The sequence below is a fragment of the Tenebrio molitor genome, chromosome 5 (assembly GCF_963966145.1).
Source record: "Tenebrio molitor chromosome 5, icTenMoli1.1, whole genome shotgun sequence".
In the NCBI taxonomy this organism is placed as follows: domain Eukaryota; kingdom Metazoa; phylum Arthropoda; class Insecta; order Coleoptera; family Tenebrionidae; genus Tenebrio; species Tenebrio molitor.
Genome location: NC_091050.1, coordinates 12,551,032 through 12,578,578, shown reverse-complemented (window position 1 = coordinate 12,578,578; position 27,547 = coordinate 12,551,032). Strand labels below are relative to the sequence as shown.

The window sequence follows — 27,547 nt, the reverse complement described above, 5'->3', positions numbered from 1 at the left end:
CGACAAAGCGTCTCCACGAACCCTTTCTCGTCGTGCCCACGCGCCATCTGTTTCGATCCACTCTCGCCGTCTTCAGGTAGAGCCGACTTTCGATTTTACTGGGGTTGCAAGTTTGCATCGAGATTATAAATCGGCGAGGCCCGTCGACCATCCCCTCGTCTAATTAATAATGCGCGCCATGTGCGTCAATTTGGGGGCTCACCTGGCCCTCGCGAATCATCGCGGGGGTGGATCAACGGACAGCCGGGTTGTTAAAGAGGGTCATCACCTTGCACATGCACGCGCTCGATGCCATTGGCTCGTGCTGTTGGCCTTATACAGTTATGTCCCGATACTTTTACCTGTGAATGAAAAGTGAATTTCACACCCTCGGACAAGTTGATTGATCTTTTTCGGGACGCCTGTTAGAGCGGGACCGTTAGGAGGCAAAAAAACGGGGTTGGTGGGACGGTAGGCACCCCGATTGTTCTAGATTGATTGTCGGAGGTGAGAAAAGCTTGAACGGATGTTATGAAATTGCGATTTGTGGAGGTCTTGAGAAAAAGAGATTGGTGGCGTTTCCGGAGAATCACACGAGTAAGCAGGTTTGGATGCTTCAGAACATGTTTTCATCGCTCTAGAAATTTAAACATAATAATATTAAACACAAAGAAAGATAGTATTGTTTATTGGTCAAGACTTGAAGTCCGACTTGTGTTGCAAAGGATTGTAATTGACAAGATATAACTAGGTAGTATACTAATTTTTTATTGACAATAGATATTATCTGCACTCAAAATATACCAATTTTAACTTTGATTTTTTTTGTATATGGTATACCAGGCATACCAAGTGATTGATAAACTGAAAAGAACCGTTAGAAGACAAAAAAAAAAATGGAAGAGAGCAGAACAATAAATATCCCTAATGGTGTGGCCTAACTGTCTAAGGTGGCAAAAACTTAAACTAATATTATGAAACGGTGGTCAGTAGAGATTGTGTTGCAAAAAATTGTTTGGTGTCTTTTCTTGAGGAACTAGCAGTGTAAACACAGGTTTTTTGAATTACTAACTGACGTTTTCTAAACTATTGTAAAATAAAAAGTAGCTACTTTATTTTCTTTCAGATCCAACCTTTAGTGTAAAGAACTGTAATTAAAAAAATATTTTTTGTATACCTAGGACTGGATGTTTCTAAAAGTAGGTTGTTAAAAGTAAAAAAAGGTGAATATGTAATATTTAACGTGTTGAGATGTGGAAAATGAAATGAAATAGTAGTTTATTTGACGAGTTTGTGTGTAAATTGGGCCTTTTTTGGCACGGGTGGGCCATTTTAAAACGCGAGTGAAACGAGCGTTTTAAAGGCCCACGAGTGCGAAAAAAAGCCCAATTTACACACGAACGAGTTGAATACAACGTTTTTTTGTTCGACGAGCCCCTTAAAGACTCCAAATCGCTTAAAACCTTTAAAATTTGCTTGACGTTTCGTTTTGACAAGTTGTGACATTTATCAAAATCCGTTCACATAGGAGAAAATTCTCAAATTCTGACAGTGTCGAACAAAAAAAGAAGTTGAAGTCACTTTCGGAAAAATTAAAGAAATAAGCAAATTCCAATTCGTAACTGCACATTTCTTAGATATTTTTATATTATGTGGAATATTGTTATTCTGTCTTTAGTAGGTATACAGGATCAAAAAAGCAATCAATTTATTTATTTACCTATTTTATTTATTTATATTTATCTGAAATCCGACTTTACATGTAAGAAACTATAATTTCCAAGAAAAAATCTTGGATGCAATTTTTTTTTCTAAACATAACACCTGGGTAATAAACATCTTTGTTGTTCTAAAATATGTATTGCACTGTGAGGAGATTGAAATTGAAAGAATCACGGTAGTGTTATTTCTGGAGGAACTAGACAAATATACCGATTCAAATTCTTAAAAGTATACATTTTGAAAATCATCTGTGACTGCGCCATTTTTAATGTTAAAAATCAAAAAAGTTGTTTTTATTTTTTGTATTTGAACAATGAAGCAAGAAAAGCTAAAGTTCCTGTTATAAGATATGTATTACATGTTGCTGTCTCTGCCGGAGAAACCAGACGTGCACCAGGTTCAAATCCGGCACATTTTGTAAATCAGTCTATAAATACCTAATTCTAATATTTTTTTAGTATTCTAATAAAAAGTTAAAAATTTCCAATCGAGCTTCTAGTGTAAAGAACTGTACTTAAAAAATATTACCAATACTGGTAACTTAATATAAACAAAAATGTATTTTTCAATTTAATATCTGGACCAGGTGATTTCAAAATTATGTTAAATCCATTACAATGGAACAACTGGGCGGTCAACTACTTTATTGTTCTAGACAGGTTAGTTAAAATGACAAAGACTAAATCTAATGTTATAAAACACCGATGAAGACGAGATTACTATCGCCAGTAAAAGATTGATGTCATTTCCGGAGCAACCAGACGTTGGCCAGACGATTTTAATTCCTCACTGAACTTTCCTCAAACCGTTTTAGAGTCCTAAATCTATTTTTTTATTTGTTATGCTTTATCGAATTGATTTATAATTTAACAATTCGAGATTTGAGCTTCTGTTACAAAGCACTGCAAAAGAAAAATTAAGCACACTTAGCCTACGTTGGAACAATATGACTTAAAAATGTTGTAGATTTGCCAAATATATTTTTAACAATTTCTTCATAACAAAGTGGAATGCAAATCCGCACCTGTGTCGCGAACGGAGAGGATGTCATTGGATTTCGTGCTCCACAGAAAAACTGCGGAAAGTATTGCCGGAATGGAGAAAAGGAAAGGCGAGAGAAAAAGAAAGATACATTTCCGTAGTGTGGAGTTAATATTTATTAATTTAGTGCAAATTGTTAGTAGGTAAGCAATAAAATTTGTTGCTATGATTTTTCAAAGATTCTTTAAATCATCGAACCGACACCGGTAAAAAACTTTACTAAAGGTTTTTAAAAGAAATCCTATAGGTACTTTATGTGAACCTCCTGTATCGTATTTTTTAGTAAAAAAAAATAGTTTTGTGAAGCCAAAACTAGTCAAAAAATAATTAATCACTCTGTATATTTAATTTCTTATGATAAAAACGGGAGGATAAAGTTAAGAAAGTGGTTAAAAAAATTCTAAATCCCTAGTTACAGCAGGTAAATTTAGTTATAAAAGATCTGCCACAGTGAAATGAATGGACTATAGCTTTTAGAATTTAGTTATTTGTCTGTATTTATGACGTTTTGTTGTATTCCAGACATGCATTTAGTCCCCGAAAGATTCTAAACAGGATTAACTCGAAATAAAGTGTCCGAAGCGGCCGTTAAGAGGGCCACGTGACGCGCCTTGTGTGCTCACCCCCCGTGACACCACCCTTATCTCTGCCATTACACAAATTGTTACCGGTCCTCCCCATCCCCGTTTATCGCGGCAATCGCCCAGTTTTAATCAAAATTAAACCTGAATAAATTATAAGGCCAGCGAACGGAATTAAAACGACAAATACCCAGAAATTAATAAACCGATCGATCGATCCCGCTCGGTTTCCCATCGTTTCTCCCATTAATACCAACAGAACAAATCAATTACCTAATTGCCGCCAAATTAATCGTCCGCATATGACGGAAAAAATCAACTCCCCAATCAATTCGATTTGAATAACTTATCAATGCTCGGCGCGTCGACGGATTAGGTTTATCCGCGACCAATGATCGCGTCGGTGCGACCGCCGCTCCGCCCACACTTCCTTTCAGTCCAATGCCGCGGCCGGACGGCCTGAAACGAGGCGGGGTTGATCGAGTGAATCAGGCACGTGTTTCATATTAAATTCGAGTCGGATTCTACCTGGTGGGGTGACGAAGTGAAAAGTTATACCTGTGGAGATTGTCGGATGTTTTCAGTCAGGTGTAACGTACCATCCACGCAGCATGGGCAGGGGTTTTCGAGTCGATACGTAATGCTGGATGGGAGATTTCGGAAACGTGATTCGAGACTGGAACATGTGAATATTCCTGCGGGGCTGCAGGACTGATTTGGGCAAATAAAGACTACGGAGCTGCTGTGATTGGACCTGGTGCTAAGTTGTGACAGTGCGGGGTTTGTACTATGAACAAGACTGATTGGTGCTTCTGAGGAGGACAAACATTTTTCGAGTGTCATAACAGGTGAGAAAAAATGAATAGCACACTTAAGATAGGAAATAGCAAAGTCTTGTTGTGTACATACACAGTGTGACCAAAAAAAGGCAGTTGCATTTATTTTTCGATAAAGATTCGCACCTAGTCGTAGATATTAGGTACTAAGTACTCTTAGAAGAATATGACTCGCCAGTGTAGAATTTAAGCAAAGTAAAAATCAAAAAATTCTCCACAACAGGTAAAAAAAATTTAAACGTTCTTTATCAAAATTAGTTTACCAAAAATATACTGTGGCAAAACAGACATTTAAAAGATACCTGGAGACTAGATAATATGTAATTACCCGTAAGTAAGGTAACTAGAATTTTTGAAAAATTAATAATCAATTTGAAAATTGTTTAAACAATTTTTTAAGTCTAAAATTTGTATCTAATTTTTTGAAAACTAGGTTCGCCTAATTTTTAAAAAATGTAAAATTTTCCTAAACAAATAACAATTATTTAGAAATGTTTAAATAGTGCTATTCTAAATAATGGAAGTATGTATGATAGGTAAAGCTATCCTTTTGAATAATTTAGGGAATTTTATTGAAATTTATTTACTTTCAGGAAATTATTGCATTTTAAAATTTATTTACTATGTAATATGAAAAAAATTCTTTACCTAGAGAAAAAATTACTATTACTCGAAAACATGAATCTATTGATTCCATATGACTGATTTAGTGTTCTATTAAAATTTATTTAATGATCAAAAATTGTAAAATGTATCTATTTACCTGGTGATACCTAAAGATTTTTGCTAAATTTAATAAAGGATATAGGCTGTATATTTTTAAATTTGTTGTTTAAATTCTTTCCAACAAATTGCTCCACCTAATGTATTTTTTTCGACAAATTCACTCGCATGCGACACTTTACTGTGTACTGAGTGTTTTATCAAAATGTTATATTTATCCGTACAAATTTGTAGATACTCAACGAAATGGTAAACAATCAGAAAAGTAATCCTCTATCACGGTTATATCTTTCATGCGACATAAATTCTAATGGAAAATGTCATTGAAATGATCCACCTTGATTGCTTCACTTTAAAAATCGAAAAATGAGGTGAAGGTAATCTTTGTTGTGTTTTAAATTTGAGCGAAATATTGCAAAACTTACTTCTCAGAAATATCGTGCAAATAAGTGTACCGATGGGTTAACGGGGGAATAAATTTAAATTTTTCAAACGAAATTATTTCTAATGGAAGTGCTTGAATGTCTGAGCGAGACGTAGAAATATAAAAATAATAAGAATAAAGTACCTACAGTGTCTTGCACTATGATTATCACATCACAGTTGGAAAAGAATACTTGTCAACTAAGTTCCTGAATAAGTAATTGTATTGGCGAGAGGAGAGAAAAATAAGCAAAAGTAAACAGTTTGCTATGTAATTTAGAAATTGCTTTGCAAATGACGTTAAATGGGAAAAATTTACAAAGTTTTCTTAAAAATTCAATTGAATTTATTATTGTTATTATAATTAAATTGAACGAAATTGTTAACTGTGATTACTAAATTTCTGGGATCGAGTAAAACAGATAAGAAAAAAGAAAGTACAGTTCTTTGCATGATTAGGTACCATCAAAATTGAAGCAGCAGAATATTTGTAAATTACATTCCTGAAGGAGTAAATGTAAATATTTTGTGTTTTTTGATTTAGGATCTGATTCACAAATTACCTAATGTAGACTACGTTCACTACAGGAATATTGTGAAGACAACTGCACAAAAAAAAGATTTTATTCTAGATTTTTATTATTCGAAGTAGTATAGAGGGTGCCCCAAAATTCGAGGAAAAACTTAGCAGTACTTTGTTAAGTATGTAGTCATTAAATTATCAGGTAAAAACGTAAAAAAAATCAATCTCCTTTTATGTAGAAGATATGTCTTATTCAATCAAAGCCATGTTATCTGAGACAGTAACAGTTAGGTACTTTCGACGTAATTATCATAACGTGTTGAATTACGACAGGAGAAAATTGTCCAACGAGGCACTAAGCTGAGTGCGGTAAAATGTCATTTTACCACACTAGTGCTGTAAAGCACATTCAGATAAATGCCATAAAATTCTTAGATTATGTATTGATAGTAGTTAATTATTAATTTGCTACAGAAATAAAGAAAGTACAAACTGAACTTGAAAGCGCTTACCTGATCCATATTATGAAGTTTTATTAAGTAAATAATTTTTTCATCATAATTTTATCACACAAAGACAGTGATGTCGCAAAAAATGATCTATTTCACTTGTGTGTAAAGCACGTTTTTACGTGTGTGATTAGGTACAGCACTCGCTGCGTCCGTGCTTGTAAATTTCCCATCTCTAACAAAAGTAGTGCTTCATACACGTCTTGTACAAATATACAGGATGTCTCAGCTAAGACTTTCGAGCCTAATATCTCGGTTATTTGCCAACGGATTTTTATGAAATTTAAAATGCAGATATTTTAGACTGTGAAGGTTCAATTAGTAATAATAAAATTACCTCAAGTTAAAAAATGTAATTTTAACACGCGTTTCCTTTATCGAAAATTATACGCGATTATTATTAGATTGTTAAACATTAAAAAATAGGGGTCTACACAAACAATTATGTAAATCACTTGTCTGATTCAACGAAAAGATTAGATTTTGTCGTTAAAAATTTAAGGTAAAATTTGAAGGTATTAGAGCAGTTACCTTTTGAAACAATTGATGATTAATTGCCAAGCAACATTTTGTACACCCTTTAAAGTCTGTCAAAATTCGGCGCGTTTTATTAGAAACGTCAAATTGTGAAAATTTATTGAAAATACTGTAAAAATAGACTACAGCGGCAGAAATTTCAATATTATTGAAAAAGGAAAAAAAAATTGCCTATGGAGAGTGTCGTAAGAACTTCAATGACACAGTTCGTTTTCTCATGGAACACTATCCAAATGTAAGGTTAAGAGAGTCGTCAATTTATTTGAAGACACAGGAAGTGTACGTGAACTAAATTACCTTGCTAAAATATCCCGATCGTGTTTTAGTCCTTTATGGAAGAATTAAAGCATTCAGTATAACAAATTATGTCCAAATGTTGTCTTTAACTTTGTAAGGTTAGCAAGATAAACGTCAAATATGTCACCTGCGCTTCTGAGAAAAGGGATGACCAAAATTCTGCAAAATTGCGCGTTTGTTTCATACGCGGCTACGTTTTTGCATTTACAACCACGTTTAACACAGTTTTTTGCTTTTTTCTTGCAAACCAGACGTCTTTCAAGGACGAGTTTTTCCCTACAGCATTTTTTATTGACGATCAATTCTTCATGTAAATCTTAATTGATTCAACATTTTAAAAAGGCATGTAAAAATTACGTTTTAAAGACTTGGGTGATTGCATTAATGGGATTTTATTCTTCACCGTCTAAAATATCTGCATTTTAAATTTCATAAAAATCCGTTGGAAAATAACTGAGTTATTAGGCTCAAAAGTCTTACCTGAGACACCCTGTATTTATTTTGAAATTCCAAAGGAGACGAAGTAGGTACTTTAATCATTGCAATATATCATGCGTTCAGATGAAAACCTGGGCTGAGTAGGCGTTGAAAAAGGTAAACCATTTGAAACAGTGTAAAGTTTGAATTTCCCGCGGTTTGACACTAACATTTTTGTTTATGTTCAATCAGCACATGATTGAACATGATTGTTTTCAGCAAAGGGTGCCCCAGATATTTGGTTCGAGAATAGGAATCGTTAGTTATTCTATTTTTTGTAAAACATTGTAAAGAAGGAAAAAACACAGAAAGATTCTTTGTTTATAAATTTTAGTTCTCCTGTCAACATGCTCTAATTACAACAACAACTGTTAATTTACACTTTAAAAAAGCAAAACAATTGACGGTTTCCAACGCCTTCCCAGCCCTGGATTTCATTTGAACGTCCGATATTTTTTGCTGATGCAATTTATATGGTCGCTGGTAGAAATCTTGTGAAAAAATTGTTTGTTATTCAACGACAAACAACAATATCAATCTACCCCCTCGGAAAAAACGTCTGAGACGCTATCGATCTTAGTTTCATTATACCTAATGACCCAATCAAACAAATTGGGACGCCAACGACCCTCGGACCCGGGCCAGACGACCATCGTCGAAAGCAAGAAGCCAAACAAATTACCACCAACTGTCAATTATCAACATTCTAGACGAATCAAACGAATGCAAATCGTGCACGTCTTTGATAAACAACAAGCAAAAAAACGCCATTCGTCTCCATCAATTAGGTAGTTAAAAGCCATCATTTTTCAGCGCACGTGTCACGGCACCATTGTGTTTTCCCCGAATAGATTACCGCGAATTTTTTGCCTAGAAGTCAGCATTGACCCTTCACCCGCGAGAAAAAGTGTTTGTCGGGTGCGAGATGTGGCGCGAGATTTCCCTAATGTCGTCGAATTACGACAAACAGATTAGAAACGTGATGTGGTGGAAATGGTGTTGTTCCACATGAATCAATTATGGGGTTGGATATCCCGGGGTAGAGTCGTGCGTGTTGATTTTGGCCGACGTCTGATTGTTATGAGACACTAATGTCCATTTCCCGTACATTTACCATAAAGCAAAGCAATTACGCGACAATCTCGGTGATCAATAGACGAAATCATCGCGTGAGTGCCCAGGGGATGTAAACAGCATTAGCCCCAACACATTGATTTATTTCGGCCGCCGATAACGCATCCGACGATTATCTCTTTTTTGCGTTCGCAGGATGCCACGTCTGGCCGTTTTGGCGCAATACAGCAGGAACGACACGCCGTCCTGCAGTCCGGCCAGCAGTCCCGTCGCAGGAGTGTCCTCGAGGAGCGCCAGCCCCCTCTCGCCGCTGCTACCGAGGCACAGCGCCTTCTCTCTAGTCTACCCCAAGGAGCTCCACCGAGGCAAGAATTACATGATCAGCGGTGAGTTGTGATCCCAACACCTTGAAGAAAACTTCCTTTGGTCCTTCGATCAAGCAAAAAAACTTTTCGAAGGTGGTAAAAACTGTCAAAAAGGAAGAGGTCATTAAAAAAGTGTAATCGTTGGAATCTGATGTCAGAAGTTGATTTAATACTGTCTAAAAATAAGACAATTATGTAGGTATGTATTGTTAAAATCCAAATGGTCTAAATTTCGGAACTGTCAAATTGTGAAATTAAAAAGGAATAATTATTGTTTTGAGTGTGAGATATGCAGTGATAAGAAACAATAAATATTTTCATTGACTATCAGCGATTTAAATGTAAAAAGCATCAATCAATACTCAAAAAAAAATCCAAATTGTCGAAGATCAAAGATCTGTTTTAGTAAGTTTTTCCAATAAATTCGAATAAAAGGTTTATGATTGAAATGTTACAAGAATGTACAAAAAATGTAAAATATCGTACCTACTTATGAAAGAAAAGAAAGATGAGAAAAAAAGTTAATAACAAAGTGAAAAGGTAATGGTTCTTCCATTTTCACAAGTACGTTTTTATTATTTAGGAAAAAAACTTAAAAATTTAAATTTAAATTGATCTTTTTAAAATTAGAGCTTCGGAGTAAGCACACTTGCCGTTGCTAAGATTGTACCTACCTACTTTATTAATAGTTTTTACGAAATTTTGAAGAATGGATTGCGGAGTGATTTTAAGGGAATCGTTCCCCAAGATATCTTCCAAGAGGTTAAAATGGTATGATTGTGTTTTTTGTTGGAAAGAAATAACGGAACATGTCATTTTGGCAATTAAAGAAAATCACTTTTAATAATGTTGCAGGGTTTGTGTACCTAAATAAATTGTGATATTTTTATCAATCTGATTACTCAAAATGTTACTTTTTTACGATCGAGAGTCAGTTTAGGAGATACAAAAATCATTTAAGAAATAGTAAATTATTCACTAGGTAAATACTTTTTCAAAAAATTCTCCAGGAAGATCATGAAATGAATCAAATAAAAATTGTAAATTTTTATGAAATATCACATGATTATTAAAGTTGTAATTTCAACATTGAAATTGAAACCATAGCATTTGCTGCTTCTCAATAATTTCTTCAGGTCGTTCTGCAGAAAAATCTTCGAAATTCATATTTCACAATAAACAAACTGCTTTCCGCAAATTTTCACGGTGGACAAGAATTTTTTAAAATTTATCAGACCATTAATAATTTTAAAATTAGTACATTTCAATTAAAATGTCGATGAAACAGGTTTTGAAAAACTACTTTTTCATTTTTAATCTTTGTACAGCTCGGGCTTCCTCCTCTGACTACAAATTACACCTCAGGAAAAAATCTGGAATTTCTCTCCTGTAATGTATCGGGCGTTCATTTAAATTTATCCTCAAAGTTGGCGCTGAAGAGTCGGTTGTGAACGCACCACATGACGGCTCAGCTGTTTAAATCTAACCTCAGTTTTTGCGTCGTTTGTGTTTTTACTGTGAAGACTAAAGTGTGGTGCGTTCACAATCGACTCTTCAACTCCAACTTTGAGGATAAATATAAATGAACACCCGATATAGCTACACTATTTTGGCAAAATTTCGAAAAATGTCAGTCTGACGTTTTAAATTTTACTTCCTAAGGAGAAAAAATGAAAATTTTGAGTGTACAACGAATGAAAAAATGACTAATTTGTCTTGAGGTGGTAGAAAAAAAAATACCTAATTTGTTTTTCAACAGAAATTGTGTTCCTATTAAAGTAAATCGGATATAGAAAAATTGGAATATTTTAGGGCATTATACGTAACAAATACCTACTTAAAAATTCAAATCACAGAAGTACCTACCACATTTTATAAGAAAAATGATTTATAATATTGAAACAAACAACAAACCAATAAAAATGACAGAGCAAATCTTAAGTAACGATCAAATAATAGGTAATAACAAAATGTGAGTTATTAATAGCTCAAAAAGAATATCATATTTTGTTGATAATATGTTGTATTTATTACAACCAGAAAATGTACAATGTTAAGTAAAATCTAAAACACCATAAACAGAAATCTCAAAAAATCACATCAAAGCATCAAGACACAAATAATGATACCTAACAGATGTAGAAATCATAAATTGTAAAACATGTATCATACTACGTATCGCCATTACATTCAAAGTACAGTCGGGAACAGAAAAAAGTACGACAATGCTTTTTCGGTAATGCAAGTCTGTTTACTTTTTCTATGGTTTATTTTATTTATTTTTTATATTAAACCCGATTTACTTAACTCAATGTTAGCTACTAAATTTATTAATAAAACTTGTTCTACTTTTTTCTGTCCGCGACTCTACATACAGACTGATTCACATAACTTTCCACCCTGACGAATTTTAAATGCAGCCAGTAATCGACAATATTTTTTTTATTTAAGAAACTGACTCATCAAATATCAAAATCATAATCCACCCTTCCATCATTGGAGCACATTTTTATTAACAAAAAATATTTCAGAATTATAGAAAAAAGAATTGTCAAGTGATTGTCAATAATGCAAGAAGTGTCCAGATTTCATAGTAAATAAAGGTATCAAATTATAACTCAATGACGTATTACTGGCTGCATTTAAAATTCGTTAGGGTCGGAAAGTTATATGAATCAGTCTGTATAGCAATGTTGAATTTTTATCCAAGAAAAAATGAAAGTTAGATTTTTTTTATTCTTCCAAGCATAACATAAAGATGCTTTTTAATTTTTTGAACAAAACTGTTTCTTTTCACGGAGTCATATTAAGTTTAAATTTTTAAGATACTTACTATTTATTGAATCGAATTTATTCCAAATACTTACAACAAAAATAACAATCAAATAAAACCTCAACAGGACAAAAACGTAGAACTTGGTTATTGATTAGTTAAAATAATGGTAAAATAAAAGCTCATCGAATTCTAACTTTCATATCTCTTTTTCTTATTGTTAAAATAAACAACAATAATATTGATTTTCACCTAGTTGTCACCTTTGAAGCTTCGTAAGCGCAACCATAATGGACTCTGTCGAGTAAAAAGTACAGTAAAAATGCAAAGGAATTGAAAATTAATTTTTAATTCAAAACTGCAGAATTCTTTTTGTTGGTGTGTCTTCAAACTTTAATGATTAACTATCAATACCCAATAATGTCGTAGGTCGTGACAGAGCGGTAAGTATGATGAGAGAACGTTAGTGTAATTCTTGTATTATTTCTTTATCGATTTCATACGGAAAAAAACTTAATAGTCAGTAATTCAGAAACAAAGAGTTATCTCAGATGCAATTTCCAATGTTATATTAATAGATTCGACCAATAATTTTTGTCCCGAAGAAACCGAGAAAAATTTAAAATTACAAAGCGCAGAAGAAAGCTCGAGAGAAGAGCTTGGCCCACAAATTTCACCGTATCATCGGTCAAAATGTTACATTGTGGTTCGACAAACCACCCCCAAATGTCACCCTTTCGACCCCAAGCGGTGTTTTTCATTTGGACATCTTTTCAGGAATGAGCGCCTTGATGTACGCCAACTCGCTCAGCTCCCTGGTACCCACCCCTTACAACCCCTACGTGTGGCACCACATCCCGGGCCTCTTCCTGCCCTACTCCAACAAAATGGAGTCGCTGAGTCCCGAGAGCGCCGCCTCCGCCGACCACGCTTTCACCCCGGAAAATGTGAAAATCGGTGAGTTTGGCAACGGTTGTCGATTTCGACGACTTAACAATTCAATTTCCTTCATAAATAATTAATCGCGTAATAACGAATGGGAATACGAATAAATAATCGGCAATTATATAAAGTGAAATCGATTGTGCTTTATACCAGTTATGAAAAATTATAAGCACGTGTGGGGTTTTTATCGGACAATTACCGAGTTTCTAGGTTTCGTCTGAAGGCTGTTAGAGTTATCGGACTAATTGCTGGCGTAATCTTTACTTACTTGACAGTAATGTAGTTCAAGCGGACCATTACTAGTATCGCAGTAATAAAGCAGGAAAATCGGTTTTCGCGAATTAATTGCGACGATGATTAGCGGTTATGGCAGTTGAGCACTTTGCGATTTCGATATTTTATCATAATCGGTGCAGCGAACAATTTTTCAAAATGCGCGATTAAGCGAAAACGTCGTTGTTGTTGTTTTTGGCGGTATCGAACGCCGCCGCCGCGCCGCCCTTATTACTCAGTAATTGTGGAAGACGTTGCATCTGTTTGCCACAACAATTAAGCGAACGTCACAAATCTATAATTAGAGGTCGCGTTGCCAATACCGCGATCCACCCTCTGAGCTGTCACCCCTTTTCGCAGAAGACGACGCCCCCCTCAACCTGTCGCTGAAGGGGCGGTCGCGGAGCCACAGCATCTGGTCCCCCGGGAGTCTGTGCGAGCAGGAGATGAAGTCGTCGATGGTGGAGCGGTCCGGCCAGCCGCCCCCCGAAGCCAAATGGAAATGGGAGAGTCCCACCGACAAGGAGGCCCAGAGCAGGGTCCCCACGATCGGGCCCGGCGGGGAGAAACAGTTCGTGGTGAGTTCTATTAAAAGACATGGAAATGCGAGGAACCCACATGGGTAGATATTTTTCCGCACCGTGATTATACGTTGTGGATGTAGAAAAAAGGATTTGACTGGAAGTTTTCCAGTTTTCCACATATATTATGCTTTGTATAATATTATATTGAAGCGAAGCCAACCCCCTGTTATTTAAATAATGTGTTATTTCCTAACAATCGAAACAAAGGAAGCCCCCCTTTATCTTCGCCGCATTAATATTTCAATAATGATATCGTGACAAGAACAATACGCCTGCACGGCCAAAGAAAACAAAATAAGTAGACGTTTTGTAATTACAAAACAATTAAATCGACGTTAGAAATCGCTTCATTTCTCTGAATTATTCCTCAGGCCAATTAAAAATGTCCGACGAGCTGCATCACACACACACAACGTCCCATCATCCCCCGTCCAGGCTATAATTAAATGAAAACCACCCATTCAATGAATTCCACAACACGCTGAATAAAACATCCCGGTACGAGGGTAGGCGGTTTGTTTTTTCCCTCATTAGTTTTTATTTCACACGAATTTTATTTTTTAAACGACGCCTTATCAGAGCTGTAATTAGGCGAGGCTTCTCCGACGCAGACCTGCAATTATCATTGTTTTTATTATGGGCCGCATTTTATGAAATTAGCCGTTTTAATAAAACAGGCGCAATTAGAAAACGGAACGGGACGCGGAGCTCACCTTAATTGGAACTCGATAAAATCAGGGAGGAATAAATCCAACAGTTAAATAAGAATATCGGCTCCTCTCTTTACTGTTTATCAATGAAACATATTAAATATGGCGAAAAACATGAAAGAATCATTAGGTTGTGACCTCTCGACACCACTACACGTGGCCATTTTTTTCCACTACTGGCGCCAGACGCAAATTTAAATTTCGCGAGTGACGAGTGGCGCCATTCATAATTATGATTGTTACCTCTAACACCGCCACTACACGTGGCGATTTGTTTTTGTTCTGTTCCGCCCCTCACGTGAGTGAAATTGACAGGCTGAACAAAAACCGCTGCGCGAAATTCAAATCTGGCGCCAATCAATGACACTGACACTGAGAGTGACGTCAAATTACGCGTTTCAGTGATAATTTCAATTTTTGTTTGTCATCAGGTCGTAACCTCTGACACCTCTGTCCCGTGAGTGAAATTGTCCCATCTGAACAAAGCTCACAACGCGAAATTCAAATTTCGCGCCAATAAATTGTACTGATACGTGTCAAGTGACGTTTTTCTTCTGTGTCAAAATATAAAATTTGCTCTGACATGTGTCGCCACTCACGTCATAGAAATTGATATTTGACAAAAGGTAACAAGTGAGAAGAGAGATTTTTTACTCCTTCAAATAAAAAAATAAATTTTACGGGAGAAAATCAATTTTTATTTGATTTCTTGTAACCTCCAACACCCCCCTCTGGAATTGTCCAGATTGAGAAAAATTCGCAAAACAAAATTCAAATTTCGCGCCAAATATGTGACAATTAACAAGTAATGTCTCTAAATTCTAAAAGAAATTAAAATTCTGGATATTTCATAACTTTCAGCACCACCATTACGCGTTGTTATTTGTGCTGACCGAACAATTGCCACACCACAAAATTCAAATTTCGCGCCATTGAATGACACTGACATAACAAATGACATTTTTCCACCGCATCAAATTCGAAAATTTTCTGTTTTTGGAGACAATTTCATTTTATTCGAATCATTATTTGTAACTTCTGACACTGTCACAGCCTGTGTCTATTTTTTCTCTGCTGCTTCAAACTCAAAATTGTTAAAAATTGGTTTGCATTGTCAAGTTGTGACCTCCGACGCCGCCACCACACGTCATTGTCTACTTCCGCGCCTCCCCTGAGGGAAATTCGCCACACTGAACAAAACTCGAGGCGCGAAATTCAAATTTCGCGCCGTGACAGCTGACGTTAAATTTGGAAATTGGACGTTTTTCGGGAGAATTTCAATTTATGTATGAACTAGTGTGTAAAATCGATGAGCCACTTTCGTCGTTTGTTTTGGCCGGGGCCACCTGCACGCGAGCCTCCTCCGAAACGAAGTTGGTGTTCCTTCCGGCGCATCCATCCGAATTTTAGCCAAATTGGAAGCAATTAAAAAGGACATAAATGTCGAAAAGCGCAAGCAGGCGACTTTCACTAAGACAAGGTGCTTATTTTAATTATTATCCGAAAAGGTGGTGAATTTTAAGTTTGTTTTTGTATGGTGGATGCGAACACGCCACTGTTTTAATTTAATTATTTATGGCATTTAACGCGTTTATCATACTTCCGTGCAGGTCTGGATAAATGGATTAAAAATTTAAATGTGCAATTTGGGTGTTTAATCGAATGCAGAGTGGAAAAAATTTCTCAGGGGCAAATTTTCTACAAACGTCCATCAGTGATGGCAGCTGAAAAATAATTAAAAGGAGAAATTGAGTTTTCAGTTTCTTATCTATTCAATTCTACAGTTAAAATAAAGATAGGCATTAGACATATTTTTTTTAACAAGAAAAGTTAAATTAAGTAGGTATATCTTTTAAAAGCTCTTTGAAAAGCTCCAAGGAAGGAGAAGAAAGAAATCTATTTTCAACAACCATTAGAGCTTTTGATTTTCATTTCTTTTCTTCTAAAAATATTTATCTAATACCAAGTATTTTTTTAAATAGTTAAAAATATATCCAAGATCTTTTTAAATAATTTCTGCCAATAAATACCTACACAACAAAAAAAAAATCAATTTTTTTAAAAATTGCTCACAATTTTTATATTTTATTTTCATCTTTTTATGAACCCACATTTCCTTGTTGGTTGAAATTGAATATACAGGGTGTTAGGTAAATGTCCTGCCAAACTTTAACCGCAAGCTACTGGCTTCATGTAGAACTCGGAAAAAATATTTAAAAAATTCTGTCAAAAAATAAATTGACACTTAATTTTTGAGGTACAATTTTTTTTAACTGCTTTTACGTTGTCCCACAACCTGGTAGGTAAAATTTAAAGCATATTTCCTAGAGGTTACTTCGCATTGGCGTACGATTAATAAAAAATGATATACAGGGTGTATTTTAAAAATATGCCGAAATTTTACCTACGAGGTTGTGGGACAACGTAGAAGACTAAAAGCAGTTAAAAAAATTGTACCTCAAAAATTAAATGTCAATTTATTTTTTGACATAGAATTTTTTAAATATTTTATCCAAGTTCTACATGAACCCAGTAGCTCGCGGTTAAAGTTTGGCAGGACATTTACCTAACACCCTGTATATTTCCCTTTATTTCTATTCTCTGTTACCTTGACAGCCCTTTCCACATTTTCCTCTTTGTTATTTGACAAATTTCAAGCAAATCTGCAACGTTTGTGGGCAGTCATTTAAATATGCGACAAAGTATTATATTCCCGTTGACAATAAGTTGAGGTCACGTCCGACTGAACTAAAATCATGTGGGAATAAGTGCTCCATCACGTAAGCAGATATTTTCCATTTAGCTTTTTGTAATCACCAGAACGATTATTATTATTGAAATTCAATGCAAATAAATATTCACCAAGTAGGTCATCGATGAAATCAATTTTGTTATGGGCAATTCACAGCTCGCCCTGGAGAAGCTTCATCTCATCAACCAATCACAACTCTCTATCCGCTTGATAGATAAATAAATAAATTACGAATCCAATTTTTATATCATCCTGTAAATTACAGTTATGAATCATAAATATTACTCCTGGCTTGTTTTGTAGATAGACAATCTACAAAGCGATTTAAAAAAGTAAATGGGGTTTGTGTTGTGAATAAAGAATGAAGCGGAATAAAATAGTGATTATGTTATTTTTGCGGACTAGAGAAATCACTCTTTTGCACCGAAAAAAATCGTGTCGTGTTGTTTTACGATTTCCGACGTAAAATCTCGCATTGACCTCACAAATAATTCACGATCGGTAGTCCACCTGACATTTAAAAATTTTTAAGTTGTCGATTAAATACCAGCGAACAAAAAACCATCGATGAATAATGAACGAGCCCTCGATACAAATTTAATCGAACTGATTTGATTGATTGTTCCGGGAGTGCAGCCAGCTCCACAGATTTATTTTTAAACTCTGGTTCAGTTGTCCTGTTCATTTGTTATCGCCCCTTAAAAATTCATAAATCGTAGCTTTAAAATAAATCCCGTGAAATCCTAATAGCCGACAGATTTCAGTGTGATTTATCTCTATCGATTCGTCATGAATTTGTAAAGAGACAGGTCAACACTGTCAACACCTACGGTTCGAAAGCGGGATTAAAGCGATCTATTTCAGATCTGAAACTTACGTGGCCCGGCGACTTAAAAATATGGACATATTTGCATAATTAAAAGTCACCGATTCATTATTCACGGGGGCCGAATCGGGAGAGTACGTGGAACGCGAGCGCGCTAATGCCGAGAGCTGGAGGAAGGACATCGTGGGCAGGATTGAGTTATCGAAAAGCGATTCCTTACGCCGCTAATCCAAAATCGATACCGCGGCCAGGACGTGAACCGGTCCTATTATCCAGTCCTGGAGATTTAAGAATGCTAAATGAGTCGAGATACGCTTAGATTTAATGAGTACAATTTCCGATTAAGGCCCTCTGCATTATTTATTGAGACATTAGCCCTAGAAATAGCCTGATCATTACCGGACCGGCTATGATTTAGACTGATGTAGATTTAATGTCATAAACTTCATCGTCCTGGAAGTTCGCCTTGCCTGGCGTACATTATTGATGCCTCAATAACAGACATCAGTTGAATAATAAAGTCTTACTTTATTAAAAAACTAAAAGGGTTTCTCCACGACTCGAATAATCAATTCCGTTCCACTTCTTCGCATAGCGCCATTGTTTTTATTAGATTAGAAAGCGGTAACGAGCCGGGGTAATGGTCTGCAAACAAGGATCCCGTCCGTCAACCCCTTCCTCCTTTGCCGTCTTCCATAACACAACACCTCCCTTCGCTTCCCACCGCTCACCAAAATCGTCGCACGAGCTTTGCAAATCCCTGTACGATCCTTCGCAAGGACCTGCACTCTGCAAACACTGGGTCCACAGTCCTTTCGAATTTAATTTTCTCAGATTCTCAGTTCGAGAACGAATCTAAGACTTGGGAGACTTCGTTGCGTTGACGTTGCTTGTCTTTTGCAGTGCCAACAGTGCGGAAAGTGCTTCAAGCGCTCTTCGACGCTCACCACGCACCTCCTCATCCACTCCGACACGAGGCCCTACCCGTGCCAGTACTGCGGGAAGCGCTTCCACCAGAAGTCCGACATGAAGAAGCACACCTACATTCACACAGGTGAGTAACGGTGTAATTTCGCTGTCGGAAACTTGGACTGTCCTTGCTGTCGCTGCGGAACTGTATAAATGATGACAGCAGACAAAAGTTTAAATTTTAATATTTCATGACGGCTGGATTGGGGCCGGATGGTCGTTCCGGCGTGCATTATTCAGCACGCAACTTTGAAAAATTGTCGGGAATTATGGAGATGTGAATTTTTTAAGTGGGTTAATGTCTTACTCGGACAACTAGGGGATGCGCTAAGGGTGGGGTTTCTTTTATTCACTTCTGTCGCGGTGCGAAGTCGCAGCGGTTTTCAGATCTGCCAACGACACAAGCGAGACTGGAAAAGCTCAATAGAAAAGAAGTATTTCAGTTGTATTGTCCAAACAACAATCACTCAAACATTAAACAAATAAAAAAAAAAATTATTTCTCATTACTCTACTACAATGTGATCAACAAGAAAACAAATAAAAAGTGCTGCCTCATTTTTTGTTTTATTGAAACGTCTGTCTTAACTTGATCGTACACATATGTATATTTCCTATACACAGTCGTTTTATTGGTTGCCTACCTATGGAAAAAATCTATTCAATTTTATTATAAAATGTCTAACACCTATCACGTTTTTATTGCATTTTATAACATTTTGGAGTCACAAAACTGGAGCTTTTGTGCCAGATGATCAGCTAACAGCGATATAAATGTAAATTTTTTAAATATCATTTCCACTGATTATTTCCTTCATGTGTTTAGTAACCAATTGCGTGACAAATATTGACCAATCAAAACGAGAAAACAAAAAATAACCCGATAAAATTTCTCTAAAATGCACATGTGCAATAATCTGATAAAAAATGTCGGTAACTGATTTTTTTTTTAAATATGTACATAAATTATTTTGAATAAAAAGGATTGGAAATATGCGTTTGGTTTTATTCTATTCAGGAAATAATCAGCCGTATACACCTCGTGCAAAATTTTAATATCGGCAATTTTTTTGCTAATTAACTCAAACATCCATAAATTATTCGGTCAGAAGACCAATTATTATCAAATAAAAGCCCTCGACTTCGTCTCGTGCTCTTATTTGATAATAATTGGTCTTCTGACCTCATTTATGGATGTTTTCGTTCATTAGCAAAAAAATTTCCGATAAAATATTTTGCACTTGTGATATAATATGTGAAAAATTCACGAGGGGAAGTTTTTGGTTCATTCTCCCCAATTTCCTCAACTGCACCGACAACTACTAGACAAGATTTTATTGTCCTTTAGCTGTCTTTTTCTTATTACGTTTCTGCCGAAACAAAAAACCAGCTTTCAATTCATAAACCATTTTTGCTCAGTTGAGTAAACTATTTTAATTTTGTTAATTTTGAAAAAAACTGTTTCTATGAAAAATGCGTCACAAGACAAAAAACAATGACACTGACGCAAACGCAAAATTGGACACGACAAAAATAAAACTTTTGTCTCTTGACCAGAAATTACTTGGACACACGATATAAAATCAATCAAAATTGTGAAACCATGGTGGAAAGAAGGAAGAAGAGCAGAACACAGAACACTAACGGCCGGTTTCATAATGTATTTTAAAAGCGGTTTTAAATTTAAAACCACCTTTAACTAAAAATTGTGTTTCATATTCATTAAAGGCGTCTTTAAATCCTTAAAACCCCCTTTAACTTTAAAAGCTCGTTGTCGGCCTTTTATCTCGTTAAAGGTGGATTTAAATGGGGAACATAACCTCAATTACATGACAAGTGACATTTCGCTAGGCTAGTGCATTGCCACAAATTGCTGTTTTTTTTTTTTGTGAATTAGTAGGTACTTACCGAATAATTAAATCAACATTTCGGAAACTTATAGGTATTCAGAAAATAAAGATATTCCATGAATTCATTAGTTTTTATTGCTCAATTGTTTTCTTGCTAATTCAATCTAAGTCTAATAGGTAACAGTTTTTTCCTTTCATGTTCTTCTCTTTCCTCTCTTCTCTTTAAGTGTAGGATCTTATTTTATACAAGTTTTGTTTTAGATTTATAAAATTGCTCCTTCACTTGAAAGGTTGGATTTGGCATTTTTGGTCCCAATCTTTTATTAATCGGATGTTTTAATTTGGCGCTGCTCCACTAGCAAAATGTAAAATGCAGAATGTAAACAAAAATTAAAATACCTACTCGAAATACAATTCAAAGTCCGAGGGAAACAGTTGCGAGTTACCAAAACTTTCAAACGTTTACTGTAAAATTCCCTAGAATTCCCTAGGAAAATGACTACGTACACACGGTGAATGATTCGTTTTCGAACTAATGCAAATTTTAACTAATGTTTCGATAGTCCGTATTTATGAAATGCAGTCTCCTTTATTTTAGATTTAAAGTCGCATTTACCTTAAAGGCGCATTTTATTAAAGGAGTCTTTAGGGTCGGATTATGAAACCGGCCGTAAATCATTATTCGGCACCACTTTAGACATCATTGTTAGTACAGTCACGGTCACGGAATTTCGTCAGTCGTTGTTATTCAACTGACATTAGCTGCAAAACAGGTTTTATATACATATTTCTAACCTCACAAAAATTTTGAATGACAATAAAGCTTAGGCTACACAAGTTTTTTCGAATTGACAGTAAAACAACTGACGAAATTCCGTGGCCGTAACTTTACCAGCACGATTGTACTACATATTGTAATAACTTCCGAAACATTTCAAAAGCACAGGACTAAATGAAAAACAACGCTCAATAATAATAATCCTGAATAAATATTCTTGAGCTTCTTAAAGCACTTGATGATTTTAATTCAAGCTTCAAGGTTCCCTCCGTAAGGACAACTTTTTCATTCGTAACCGAAAGCTCTGCTCAGATTCTTTTTATAGTCGTAGCAATTGGAAACAATTTCGTGCGTCAGTCGCACACCCTCCATTAATTCCGTAGATTTATTTTTCACTTTGTCCGTCGATTTGGAACCTGCCCGATCCTTCCACCCCCCGTCCATCCCAGATACATTTAATGATAATGACGTAATTAAGGTGAGCGTTCATCGGGCGGAAGTGCGACGAAACGGCTGTCATTTAGGGCGGCCGCCGGCGGCGCGTTTCCTGAGCACGAGTCTCGCACGCGCTCGCAAAAATCCGCGGCGGCGGTTGCCGCCTCCTGGAGACTCCTCGACCGCTCCGACGATCCCGTGATTGATGGCGGTGCCGAATGATTCATAAATCTGGCGACTACAATCACCACTGACGGGGCCAATTAATTATTTATTTAAATGGGGTGGACGATGCGTTACATGTGCGCTAATGGAAGCTCGCGTGTCCGGAATACCGACTAACGACATGTGTTTTTCGTGCTTTTTGTGGGGCCCCGGCCGGGGGGGCGCGCGTTTCTCTTTATCAATCACAACACGCTTTTTCGTGCACCAGGTGAGACGTTCGCAAAAACTCTACCTTTGACAGTTATCCCGGCGCGGATCCGCCGCCCACGGTCTGCCAGATTGGCGACGGCGACGACACCGACATATGGCCATATTCCTGTCATTATGACCTATTCCCAGACTACTTTACGTCCATTCGTGGTCATTACCATTAATGTCTCCCATATGAAAGCACATTTTTGCGTCACCGCGGTCGTCGATAATTTTATAGCCACTTCCCAAACTATTAAATCGTTTTATTGCCTTGCACGACAATCGAGCAGGAATCGTAGAAGTTTTTCTTTTTTCAAATTCTTTCCACAGAGCCATGAGGGGCGGCGACACCCGCAGGGTATTAATAAGCAAAGTGGACCGCCACTCGACTGGAACTGTTTAATCCAAGCAAATCAAATAAACGAACGAATTAATAAAGTCAATTCTCCGGAATCGAGCGCTATATTTGATTAGGTAATAGCTCGGCGAGGACACGATAATAATTGCGATTGTTGATGCTCTGTTTGGGTTTTATATTACACGTTGAGAAAACAAACTTACCTCGTAGATTGATCGATCGACACGACTCTAAAAACAAACCAAAATTATTTCAAAAATACCAAATCCACAACATCTAATTGAACCTCTTCGATAACACTCCACTCCTGTTATCTCTCCACTCCCATCTTTCACTCAATTATATCTTCTAATCAATCATATCAACTGTTATTGGTCAACAAAAGCTATTTATTAACAACAATTATTCCGCGATGCCTATCAGTTGTTGGTCTTGATAATTACATTAATACATTGTGGATGACTACATTAATTGAAAAATAGTCCAAATAGTCATAAAATACAGCAACAATTACCAAACATTCGATTATTACGATAATATGAACTAGACAATAGATAAACAAACACACTTACGCTGTCTTTTTGGTTATGTTCGTATTTTATGACAACTGACAGGTGACAGATATGACACCTAACCTCAATTAGCTTTGTTACTTTACTTACTAATGAAATGGGTTAATTTATAAGCTGTACTATGCTTTAATAATTATTTACACTACAATGGGATATTGACATTATTGTCGCAGGTATCTGAAATTTGCAAACGACACAGTAGGTCAATTTGCGCGATCACGCGAGTCCCTACTACATTTTTTTTTCTCTATTATGCGTGTAAAATAAGTCATTCGATGTCTGGAATGCGTGGAACGAGTAGAAAATGTTGATAAAATTGATTTAAAAAATTGTCTGACAGTTGGGTAACATAACCTCACTTACATAGCAAGAGGTGCGTTTAAAAATACAGAACAGAAGAGAATATTTATGGTGTTGTGATGGATCGAGACGGTTTTTATGAAAGTGATCGTCATCTGCAATATATAAATTGTTAATAATTACTGAAGCTGGTGGAGGTTCGCGTCTGGCGTCGGTGTCTCTTCATCAATAATACAAGAAGTGTGTCAGAGGTATGTAGCGATCAAAGGCCTCGGACGTCATTACCTACCAATCATCCATGTTATAATATATGTCATAGTTTATGTTGAGACAAAAACCGGAACGTCACGATTAGAATTATTACATTGTTTGTTTATCGCAAAAACTATGTTGTGGTCCCAATTAGTGGGAAAAAGAGCAAAATGCAACGATTGTTTTGCTAGTTTGAGGGCGCAATTTGCATTTTATTAATGCATCGATCCCCTTGCGGAAAAAGTGGGTAATCATCGGAGCATTTTCACAGTGAAAAACTACGTTACAATGTATAAGCGTTATCAGATGGAAAATATCACTTGTCAAACGGATAATTTAGTAATTGCGTCGTGTTCCTCCTCTGCCATTTACATAATTTATGCCGATAGTTGCGTACATGTCGCATAAATAATACAACAGTGGATGTTGTCGTTTTTTTTTGGAAATCCTGAACGGTGGAAATGTCGGGGTCGCCTTGATTTCAGGATAACGCGTCAGGATGACTAAGCGCAAGGTTCGCGCCCGCATCTCCCGTCGATGTCACCTGCGCCTTATCAGGACCTCCGATTACGAGCGCATAAATTTGAAACGCGGTAGTAGTTGGAATCGCACTGATCGGTGATGATGTCGTTTTCAGGGGAGAAGCCGCACAAATGCGTCGTCTGCTCGAAGGCCTTCAGCCAGTCGTCCAACCTGATCACCCACATGCGCAAGCACACCGGCTACAAGCCCTTCTCGTGCGGCCTCTGCGAGAAGGCCTTCCAGCGCAAGGTGGACCTGCGGCGGCACCGGGAGTCGCAGCATCCCACGGCCCCCGAATGCGTCATCTACAGCAAGGGCGTGGAGGTGAAGCAGGAGGTGAGCAGCAGCAGCTAGGACCGTCTTCCCCGACGCGCCCGTGACTCCGGTGCCATCCAGACACTGTCATCTGTACATAGGACTTGGGAGCAGTCTAGTCTGAGACAAACCAGTCGTTACCGTCGTCGTGCAGTGCAAATAGGTTACGAAATTTCAGACGGGAGAGAGAAATTGGAAATTCTGTGATTGACGATTAGGAAATTAAAGTTTTTTTTTAATCGATTGTATAGTGAATTGTAAATCGCACCCTTGTTCCATATTTGCACTTGTTCCGTTTCGGGTTTTACTAGGGGCTTTCGAGGGAGTCGAAGGCTTTTAGTAAAACTTCATACAGCTTTCAGGACCAAAGAGAACTGTAATTAGTTTGTACGTTTAGTTTTAAGATTTTTTTTCTCTTTGTACATATCTGCTAAGAATGTAATGGGTGCCTTGACTTGTTAGAAACATTAAATGTTAAAATTTGTATTAAGGGTGAAATGTATTTAATTTTTTTAAACATTTGTGTATGCATTGGATTTTAAATATATGTTGATTTCATTAATACGATGAGTTTTATTTAATAAAATCAAAATCGAAGCTTTTCAGTGAAAAATCAAGATAGGTACAATTATACAGGGTGTCCCAAAATTCACAAATTCCAAATTCAGAGCGTTGTAGGGGATCACTTCAGTAGTCCAAATATGGAAATAAAAACAAAATCGGGACTCCCCCCACAAAGATACAGTGGTCTGAAGGTGAATTTTCTTCAAATACAGTTCAGTATTTATTGTTATTTATGGTGTAGATGATTGTGGAAAATAATAACGTAAAACAATTTTTGAAGAATAGCTTTACTTTGGAGTAAAAAAATCTTAAATTTTTGTAATTTTTTTTTTTAATGGAATGTAGCTAGAATAGTATTTTGTCACTGTGGATATGAATAAGGCTGCTATGTATTGAACAAAATTAAAGTCCTTATATCTTCTTCAGGAAGAGCGAATTTTTTTTTCTAAGTATTTTTTGAGCTCCACTGGGTCCTTCCCTACCACGCTCTGAATTCGGAATTCGCCAGTTTTGAGACACCCTGTAAAATCATTAAAAAAATATATAAATCATAAACAACTTTGTCAGTTTAAAAAAATAGAAGCTTCTACCGACATTTTTTTAAAATCACGGTGCTCTTTCTACGTTTCGAGAAATACCTGGTGAAATAATAAAAAAAAAAATGTTGTCACAGCTAAGAATTATCAATCTTGTTGAAGTACCTAATTATCGACTGACAATTATTAATTAATTACTTTACATTATTTTAATGAAAAAGGCAAGAGAGGAAAAGATGTTTTGAAAAATATTTTTTCGCATTTTATACATATTACTGTACTCAAAATCGTACCGTAATAGATCACTTTACAACATAACAACCAATACTGTACGATTTTGTAATTTCAACTTTTTTACGAACAAATTAAAACGCGAAAAAATAGTATACCTACGCTCCTGATCAGAAAAGTGATTCTACTGGACTCGGTGGCATTTAAGAACTCGCTGACGCTCGTACTTAAACTTGCCATACTCGTCTAGTAAACTTCCACTTTTCTGAACTCGTAACGTAATCTACTATTATTGTGTACCAGTAAGTTGCAGAATGTAATCCGAAATAAATAATAAAAGCCGATGGTATTCGACACACCAGCGGCTAAAAAATCTCAAAAAAAAACCACTACAAAAACGAAATGAGTCCACCCAAATTGGATTCCGGCTGCCTCGCCCGTCCCATAAGCAAATCCGGACTCTGCCCGAAGCTGGTGCTCCGGGTTGATCTCCGGGCCGGAGTAATTGCAGTGCAAATAATGCCCAAATTACAAGTCTCATTACGTGCATAATGGACCCGGGGATTCGTCCGGAATTATAGCATATAATCATCAACTCTCGCCGACTGATTAATTAATCAATATGGGCATCGCTGCAATAAACCCGTCGAGAGGCAAGCACGAGCCGACGGCAGGTGCTCGCTCCAACAGCACCATCCGAAGACTCCTCCAACGGCACACAACACGGAAATCTTAAACGCCGCGGGTTAAGAAACCGACAGATGGCCCAAAATACTCATTGACATATCGATACCAGTTTCGGCTGGACTACCGACAATACAACAGTGCAAAACGCGAACAAAATAGAGAAGTCGAAAGATACCGAGCACATGCTACACTGGTTCGAGGACTTAATGACACACAAAATTGACAGGAATAATTAATGTAATTTACGTGACGAAGAAGACGAGTTGCCGGGAAGCAACTGTCTTCTGATGTGAGTCTGGTGTACTAGAAGTCATCGTAGCTTCGAGTGTACACGTTTGGGGCAAGTTGCCCAATCACCAGAAGCGAAATAAAAATGAATTTTTATCGTCGTGTAGATTTTCCAGTGAATGGTGTTGGACGTGGAGTTGTAAAATATGTCGGCAGGACCCTGGACGATTGTCCTGTGCGCATTTATATGTAGATCTGGGTCCGGTTCGGAATCGGTGGGTTGTAAAACGGCGTAAAATAGTGAAATTAAGATTTAATTTATTCTAAAATAGTTGTAGAGAGATGCGGTGGTGGCGCTTGAACGTTCCTCAAGGGTTTGTCCCCTTTCTTATGAATGTTTGAATGAATGGGAGTGTCCGTTGAATTTCTAATGCGTTGTCAGAAGCAAGGATAAGTAATAAAGTCCCAGAGGAAAAAAAGCCGTCAGAATCTATTTTGTGGCCCATTAATTTTCCCAACAATCGATTAGTCCTAATATAAATAATAAAAGTAGTTAGATATCTTGGAGAATCTTTCAATTAGTC

General features: G+C 36.6%; 1 protein-coding gene across 1 annotated transcript; it reads left to right on the top strand.

Moving 5' to 3' along the window:
* The first annotated feature begins 3,867 nt into the window (after positions 1-3,867).
* Positions 3,868-25,279, top strand: LOC138131432 (zinc finger protein with KRAB and SCAN domains 1-like). Its single transcript, XM_069048416.1, has 6 exons — positions 3,868-4,171; positions 8,918-9,108; positions 12,638-12,817; positions 13,439-13,656; positions 18,854-19,004; positions 24,518-25,279. Exons 2-6 carry the CDS (start codon positions 8,919-8,921, stop codon positions 24,754-24,756), a joined length of 978 nt encoding a protein of 325 aa, XP_068904517.1. The 5' UTR covers positions 3,868-4,171; position 8,918; the 3' UTR covers positions 24,757-25,279.
* The last annotated feature ends 2,268 nt before the right edge of the window (positions 25,280-27,547 follow it).